The sequence below is a fragment of the Micromys minutus genome, assembly GCF_963924665.1.
Source record: "Micromys minutus genome assembly, chromosome: 14".
Classification (NCBI taxonomy): domain Eukaryota; kingdom Metazoa; phylum Chordata; class Mammalia; order Rodentia; family Muridae; genus Micromys; species Micromys minutus.
The window spans coordinates 17,228,113-17,236,988 of record NC_137983.1 but is presented as its reverse complement, the minus strand read 5'-3'; the positions used below and the strand labels follow the sequence as shown (position 1 = coordinate 17,236,988).

The 8,876-nt window shown below is 40.1% G+C and overlaps 1 protein-coding gene across 1 annotated transcript in view; it reads right to left on the bottom strand.

Moving 5' to 3' along the window:
• The window catches only part of NEIL3 (nei like DNA glycosylase 3), a gene marked incomplete at both ends in the record, with an annotated part of 48,014 nt that extends 44,211 nt beyond the window's left edge, over positions 1-3,803 (bottom strand). The window contains one exon of the mRNA XM_080928473.1: positions 3,648-3,803. Coding sequence (XP_080784599.1) covers positions 3,648-3,803 — 156 coding nt within the window. The remainder of the gene's footprint in view (positions 1-3,647) is intronic.
• Positions 3,804-8,876: the final 5,073 nt, after the last annotated feature.

The following is an 8,876-nucleotide window of genomic DNA, read 5'->3' as shown; positions in this document are numbered from 1 at the left end:
TATTTAAATGCTTAGTTTGTTCGTGTTTCTCTAAAGGATCATATAGACTGTTAAATGTACATAACATATTACATATATGTATGAAATCTCATAGAATCATCAGAATAATCAGTGCATGTTTCAAACTGATAAATGTTTCATTTTGGGGGGAGGGAAGGAGATTAAAAACACATACAGATTACACACTGATTTCACTAAAATATCATAACCACCCAACAATTACAGTTGGTAGATTGACTCCTCAAAGCTCATTAGCCAGACATGTTCATTTGCATTCTGGTAACTGTTTCTTATCATAGGGTTCCACAAGCTCGGCAGAGTTTGATGTAATGTGTTTACACAGTTGCTCGGTTTTAGGCTGACAAGACAGTGGGCCACAATGTAGAGAAGTAATACAATGTACCGATGACTGGCAGATGCCAAGATCTTCCACAGAGAGCACTCTTCCCAACAACCAGTTGTCCCAGAGGGAGGGGAGTTAGTGCATTCTCTATAGACTCTCAACTAGAACAAAGAAATGCTATGTGATAAGCAGAATAAGAAGCTCACTCTGGCACAGCTCCTGAGGCAAGAGACTTTATGTTGGTTTTTGGAATAATGATTATCTGAAGGTTCAATCTTTTATTTTAAGTGGCCATTTAATATTTCTTTAGCTCTCCTTTGCTATTTTTCATATCTATTATACTGTAAAGAATACAGTATGCAATTATTTTTAAATGCTGCTTTGAGAAAACTAATCACTTAAAGCAGTAGTAGAACCATTAAGTAGCTTTAGCTCTTTGGCAAATATGCCTAAGAAACCAGGGATCATCTGTTACAATAATGATCTTGCCAGAAGTTTGTGACCATGGTCCATATTTTAATGAAATTTAATATGGATCCAACATCCCTCTTCAATGCAAAGGACTGTTGATATTTACAAAGGTTATTATTATGCTTTTTAGATCAAAGGCCCAGAAAATGAAGCCACAACAGAGTATTTAGAATTCTACTGAAAGCCATGTTATTAATTCCATATTGATTTTCAATCCAATGTCAATGGAAGCAGATCCTTCCTTCTAATCACACAGCTCTATTCCAATAATTAGTTCTTTTTTTCTATTAAGGCATTATCCATAATAGCTTTAAATGCAGGGCTATTTATTTATGGAATACAGCTTAGTGAGTATAGTGTTGCCAAGTGAATCTAATCATTGCTCAACCATTAATAAAGCACTTATATTAGGCTATCTAGATGCACTCTCTGGTGCCATCTGAACACGGGAATGAAGAGAATTATCAGAGCAGATAATTGACTGAGGTGAACAAAATTTAAATGGTGGAAGACACCGCCAAAACCCAAGGTCATCCTTCTTCAGTTAATAAGGATCACTATCACGTATAGCGCCTTATGGCATACACTGCAGTAACCACACTCTATTACTGAATCTTTTATTACCGAGAGTAGCTATAAGACACATAAAAGTCTGCCGAGAGATCAAACCTTGGCCCAACACCTTACTACATGTGGCAGTGTTCAGTTGATTTAAATTCACCTTGAGCCCCACACTTCTTTTACAGTTACATTAGGATTATCTTTACTGTAGGATTATTCTTTCTCATGACAAGTCACACTTCATGTTTTGTCACAGATAATTAAAATAAACTCACCATGAATTATTAATGCTATTTTCTCTAAATTCCAGTGAGGAATTTTAAAACATAGTCTTGGTTTCTTGCAACAGGAATCTTATTTTCATAAAGAGTAACTTTTCATGAATAAGTTTTTTGTAACTTAAACGGGTCTTATTTTACCAGTAACTAGCAAAGAGTTTATAACCAAACATTGTTGAATGGCATAAATTATGGTATCGATAAGGATATTCATATCTTAGGCATTGCTCAGTGCAACACCACTTATTGATAAAATAGTGGCTGCCATGTTTCACCTAATCTCTACCACCAGCAGCTGAGCCTAAGTTCCTCACCTGGATCCCTGCAGTGCTTACTTGAGACTCCTTTCCATGTTTGCTGCTTTGATAAACAGGGTTCTAGCCAAACTGTAAATAATTCTTACTACCATTCAAGGTTTCTCATGATGCCCTGAACGTGACCCACTTGAGACGGCTCAGCAGGCAAAGGCACCTGCCACTGAGGCTGAAGACCTGAGTTTGATTTGGTCCCTGGCACCCACACAAGGTAGAAGGAAGAACCAATCTTGCAAGTTGTCCCAAATTCCACCTGTGCTGTGACACACACACACAACCACATTCAGCCACACAAACAATGTACACAAAAATGAAATCCAGCTCAGAAAAACAAAGTCACAATTGTGGTATATGCGGTTCTTTATAACCACACCATCAGCTTTAATCAAAGCATGTTCGGATTCATTCTTTTACATACACACTGAGTTTCTTTCAGGCCCTTGAACACTCTTCTTCTGCTACCAAGGACTACTTTCATCGCAGGGACTCTAAATCCTCTATGCCCCATTATATATCAGCTCTGTTACCTCCATAGGGAGACTTCCCTGGTCAAGACAGAGGTATGTCCACATGCTTCCTCTGAAAACTTATTACTTTGTAATGCCTTGTGTCACCCTTTATTGAACGGCCCTGCATTTTCCCAGCTACAACATAAAGGCAAACACATTTTCACTCCCCTGTACTTTGAGAGTATTCAAATTTTTGCTGAATGAGTGATCTTCAAAGCTAATCCTTTAGAAAACCCATTAACACAGATCTCTATAGTACTCTGAAATAATTTCGAGAAACATGATAATTTAAAAAGAAAAGCACAGAGCACTTGTTGACACATGAAGTCAAAATAAATAGAAGCCTAACTGTTAAAAAGATTCAAACTTTTAGCTCCTCGGCTTGAAAATACATCTTCCTTGTTTCTTTCAACTTGGGAGCATATGCTAATTTCATGGCAGGCAAGTTCCTTCCTAGACCAAAGGCTATGAGGAAGCTTTGCAGGAGAAATTGAAGAACAGCACAATATTGCATGTATCCATGAAATACAATTAACCACACATCTAAAGGGCTTTAAAAGCCTGGTAGTTTAATCAGAATATTTTTAGTATAGTTCTAAGTCCTTACCAAATGACTACCCAGCCATCAGCTATGTATGCCTGAGTAGCAAGCTGTGCTACAATTTGCTTTAAAAAGAAATAAATTCACTTAAGGAAACCAGAAGTAGCTTTTACTGCCCCTTCATTAGATGGCAATATTCAGCTGAGTGAGATCTTAGTGCTAAATTTTCCATATGCAACGTTAGAATTATATATTACTGACCAACTGCCGCGTTTGGGGCAAGCAGAGGGCTGGAATTCTACGTTACAAGTTCAGTCTTACAACAAGAAAAGAAAAACACACCAGACCTCGCACAAATCTGATGATATTGTCAGTGAGTGCAGGTGGTAAACATCAGAAAGTGGCTTTTGCAGACTGTCTGTTGACTGTCTGACAAAACACCTTCCAAGGATCTAGCGCGACGTTGTTAGCCAGCTTCTGGCTGGGACTCACTTCTTAGGTAACATAAAATGTCGGGAAACAGGCTCTAGGCAACGGGGACCAGGGTACATTGGAGAATCCCAGAAACTGGGTGGTGTTTTTACTCCACTTCCCGCTGCAGGTTCCATGCGGGGGACAGGACTGACTTACCGAGGTAGTGACTTCAGTCGGGGAGGCTGCGGGGGACAAGGCAGGGCCCACGAGGCCCTGCAGAGCTGGTCCCCGCACGCCAGTCACCGCCTGTCCTGGTAGCACTCGTGCCCGAATCTTCTCTCCATTCAGAGTACACCCTGGCCCTTCCACCATCTCTGTAGCCCGCCCGGAACTCCTAGTTGCAAGGCCTGATTGCACAACAAGCAAGAGACTTGACTTTCCTGCAAACAGACTGGGCGGAGAGGAAGTTCAAATCTCCCGCGCGCCCCGCCCCGCCTCGACCCCGCCCACCAGCCGCCTAGCCCCGCCCATCTGCGACCAGGCAGTGGTGCAGACTCCGCCCTAGAAACCCTCCGCCCACCGGAGCCCTGCAACCCACAGCACCGGGGGTTCCCTACAGGTCTCACTACACACATCTGTCATCCGACTTCCTGTGGAGCCAGTGTAAGAACTGGGGGTGGAAGACTAGAAACTACATACGTACTCAGCCCATGGTTTTTGGGCTGAAATAGATCACATTAAAGCAATGGCAAGTTTGTGGTTTCATAAAAGCCCAGCACTGTATTGATGAAGTGAAAGTGGAAAAATAAATGTGGAGATTTGTCTAGTGGCTTTCCAGCGGGGGGTGGGGGGGTGATAAATGGTTATAGTTGTCTACATCAGACTCAGGACTGCCGGGACTCAAATTCATTTCTAATCTCTGTCCTTCCCCTGGACGAAGTCTGAAATAGCCTCTCACCTTTGTATTGCTTGTTGCTCTCTAATGAATGGAATGACATCATTTGTTATTTAAAAGTTTCCGTGAGTCAGAAGTTGGCAAAGTCTACCTGGGTAGTTGTGGCTCCGCAGTTCTCTAAAGGTTACAGTGTAGGTTTGAGTGTACCTAGAAGATCCACTTCCAAAAGGGTTAATTTACATGGGCTGATAGCAGGGTGACCTAAATTCTTGCGGTAGACCTGCTTAGCCTAGCCGTTCTCATGATGTGGCTGATCTAAGAGAGAAAGAACAAAGCAACAATGCAACTTATTAGCTAGCAGCTGTTCTAACCTGTGGGTTTCCATCCCTTTGGGGGTCAAATGATGCATTTACAAGGGGTCCCCTAAGACCATTGGAAAACACAGATATTTACATAACAATTCGCAACAATAGGATAATTACGGTTATGAAGTAGCAGCTGAAATAATTTTATGATTGGGGGAGTCACCATGAAAGGAGAAACCGCATTAAAGGCTTGCAGCATTAAGAAGGGTGAGAGGAACGGATTACATACTAGTTTCCTGGTCCATTTTGTGCTGCCGTAGCAAAATAGCTGACTGAGCTATAAAGAATAGAAGCCAGCATCTCATAATGCAAGAGGCTGAAAATTTTGAGATCGCAGTGACAACAGGCTGGCCATCTGATGAAATCTGGTTTTGTTTCCACGCTGGTGACTAGAGCATCACAAGGAATGAGATGTTGCGTCCTAAGCCCAGAAAAAGGACACCTAACCTCATGCTTGGAGAATCACTTTGTAAAGTACACACTGGGAGATAAGTTCCACCAGGAACTTGAGAGGAAGGACAAATATTGACACCATACGAGTATGTTAGTTACTAACTCATCACCACGAGGAAATACACTTTGGTGCTCTGTAATCTGGGCTGTGCCAGCAATCTCCGAACTGCCTTGCTCCCTGTAATTTCTCTTCTATATTGTGTTACCATTATTTCATCTTCTCCACAACTTATTCATTGATAACGTTACTCGTGTCTTTGGTGTTCTCTAAAGCTCACTCTCTTTAACTGTACCGTAAATAATGTCACTCTGTTGTTGCTCTTTGGAAGGTGGCTTGAATTTTCCAAAAACTCAGCTGAAGAGCGGCCCTATTTTATAACTCGTTGTTGGTGAGGTCTGTCTTTGTTAGGGTGTTTATTACTTTGAGTAAATACCATGACCATGGCAACTCTTAAAAAGGAAAACATTTAAGTGGGCTGGCTTCTAGTTTGGAGGTTTAGTCCTTTTGCTTGGTGGCGTACAGGTAGACATGGTGCTGGAGAAGTAACTTAAAAATTTTACCTCTGAATCCTCAGGGAGCAGGAAGGGAGTGGCATGGAGCCTGACTTGAGCATTTGAAACTCAAAGCCTGCCCCCCACTGGCACACTTTCTCCAGTAAGGCCACAACTACTCCATCAAGGTCATACCTCCTAATAATGCTACTCTATCCAGGACTATGGGGGCATTGTCATTCAAACCATCACAAGATCCAACTTATTGGGAGCATGTCATTCAAACTGTCACAAGATCCAAGCCATTTGAGTGTTACAAGTAGTTTTTTGTTTTGTTTTTTTTTTTTTTTTTTAATGAATTACAAAAGCTCTGACTCTAATAGGACTGCTGTTTATTTTTGCAAACAAGTTATTGGGTGTGGTGGTTTGAATACATATGGTTCCTATAGACTCATGTGTTCGAGTGCTTGGTCCATAGGGACTGGCATTGTTAGGAGGTGTGGCCTTGTTAGAGGAAGTGTGTCACTGTGAAGAAGGGGCTTTAAGATCTCAAATGTTCAACCTATGCCCAATGTGAAACACAGCTAGTCTCCTACTAGTTGCCTGCAGATCAAGATGCAGACCCTCCAGCACCATGTCAGCCTGCACACTGTCATGCTTCCCGCCATGATGGTGATGGACTGACCCTCCGAAACTGTAAGCCAGCCTCAGTTAAATGTGTTCCCTTATAAGAGTTGCTTCAGTCATGGTGCTTCTTCACAGCAATAAAACTCTAAATAAGACATTGACTCAACATGATGTCTCAGGGAGTAAAGGCACATGACACCAAGCCTAATGACCTGAGTTCAATGCCTCAAACCCACATAGTGGAAGGGGAGAATCAACTCTTACAAAGTATCCTCTAACCTGCACTTGTAAGTGTCACACACACACACACACACACACACACACGGAGATATAAAAGACATTAGAATCTTAATTATTATCATAGAGTGTGATATCTTTGCTAAAGTTTTCATTCCACATTTGCACATGTGTCAAATGTGTAATCTCATCCTCTGTGGTATGACGTAGAAGGAAACCTTCACTAGATATAGTCACCTGATCAACATCTCCAGAATGATCAACTATGTTTAAGATTATTCATAATTAGCTAGTTCTACCTTATGATGCTCAAAGAAGGAAGAGCAGAATGTGGATGGATCAGTCCTTCTTGGAAGGGAGAACAAAACAGAGAAAGAAATACAAGGTCAAATAGAGGAGCAAGGATTGAAGAAAAGATCTACAGAGACTGCCGTACCTGGAGAACCACTCCATATGCAGCCACTAAACCCAAGCACTATTGCTGATGCCAAGAAGTGTTTACTGGCAGAAACCAGATGTAGATGTCTCCTCAGAGACTCTGCCAGTGTCATATAGATACAGATGAGGATACAGAGCCAGGCTCTGAGGTAGAGAAGGTGATTGGGAGAGAGAGCACCTACATGGAAGCAAGTTGAGAGAGGAGGGAGGGAAATGGGAGAAGAAGGGTATAACATTTTAAATGTAAATACAGAGAATATCCAATAAAATTTGAAAAAAAAAATAGCTAGTTCTATATATTTTGTATTTTGCCGACAAAAAAAAAATGGATGGAGATGCTTTGCTGTAAATATTGCTTATTATTCTGGGGAAAGTCTATAAATTCCAGGAATTTAGTTCTTTCTTTTTTTCAGAATAGCATTTGTACTTTCTGTGTCTTCCTTTCTGTAATAGCTCCAAAGTTTTATCTATCTATATGTCTGTAAATCTGTCTACCTGCCTGTTATCTATTCATCTATCATCTATATTTCTCTCTGTCTATCTATCATCTATCTATCAGAGGAATAGAACCAATAGTGTAACTATAACAAAGGGGAATTGATGTAAATTGCCTACAAAATTCGGAATAGGTAGCCTAACAATGGCTGTTTTCATATTGGAGAGAACAAGAGCCCTTTAGAATTTCAGACCATAAGGCCAGATATTTCAGCAGCCCTAACCTGACACTGAAGACCTGGAGCAATCCCAGAGAGTCATTAGTCTTGAGTCTGTATCAGAAACCCAAAGAAGCTGGGTTCCGATGTCAATGAAGTCGATGTCACTGCAACTGCAGCAGTGGCAATGTCAGCATTAGATTAGTTGAACTGGTCAATAAGACCTGAAGGTAAGCTGTAAAGAAGCCACAGCTTGTCCCCTGGACTTCCCTATATGTAGGCCACTGGGAGGTATTGTGTACATTTACTATTTCAAAAAACCTAATCAAAAGAAAAAAAATCACTCACAGGAACTCCAAGAGGCTTATCTCATGGGTCATTCTAGATCTTGAAAGTTGACAATCAATATTAACCATTAATTTTTCTGAGTTTTGCTCTGTCACCCAGGTTGGCCCCAATCTGTTAATGAACCTTACTTAAGGCCTCGTAAGTATTACAGTCATGCACCGTAAATGCCTGGAAATATTCTAATGGTTTGCCTTCTACATTTTTAAAACCTTCCTTTCCATTCTAGTTCATTGACATTCCCTTGAATTTTAAAGAAGAGTTAAATGATCTCCTCTTGAAATCTTTCCAGAAATAGTTAGAATGCGTCTCTTATGTTATATTATTGGTCCTTCAGAGAATTCACCAAAACATCTGTATTTTTCTTTGTGTGTATGGTGGGCTTGCACAATAATAGATTCTCATTCCTTGATGACAAGTGAATATCTCGCTCATACTTTTGTTTGTCATATCCCTAGCATGCTCTTCAATACAAAACAGGCATTCAACAAATATAAAATTTAAAAACATTTGGATTTATTTTTCTAAGTATCTTTCATGTTATCAACATACATTTTTATACATTTAATATTATTTATTTGAAGTACAATTTAATGTTTTAGAAGCTATTTCTAAAATAAATGTTATTGAAATTAGATAATACATAAAGTTACTCTTAATATACTTGAGTTATTAGGGCCTCAAACTAGTAATGTTGGCTTATTCCATCTTCACAATAACCTTGCAGCATAGTCAGAATAGATATTAATATTTCACACATAAGGAAACTGATTATGATGATTAATTTCGATTGTTCACTTCATTGGATTAAGAATTCCCTGGGAGATTAGGAACATTCATGTCCAAATGTGTCTGTGAGGTTATTTTCAGATCATGGGACACTGACATAATCAATCGTTTAATTCATTAATAGATTCAAAGTTTAATAGACTATCAGGAC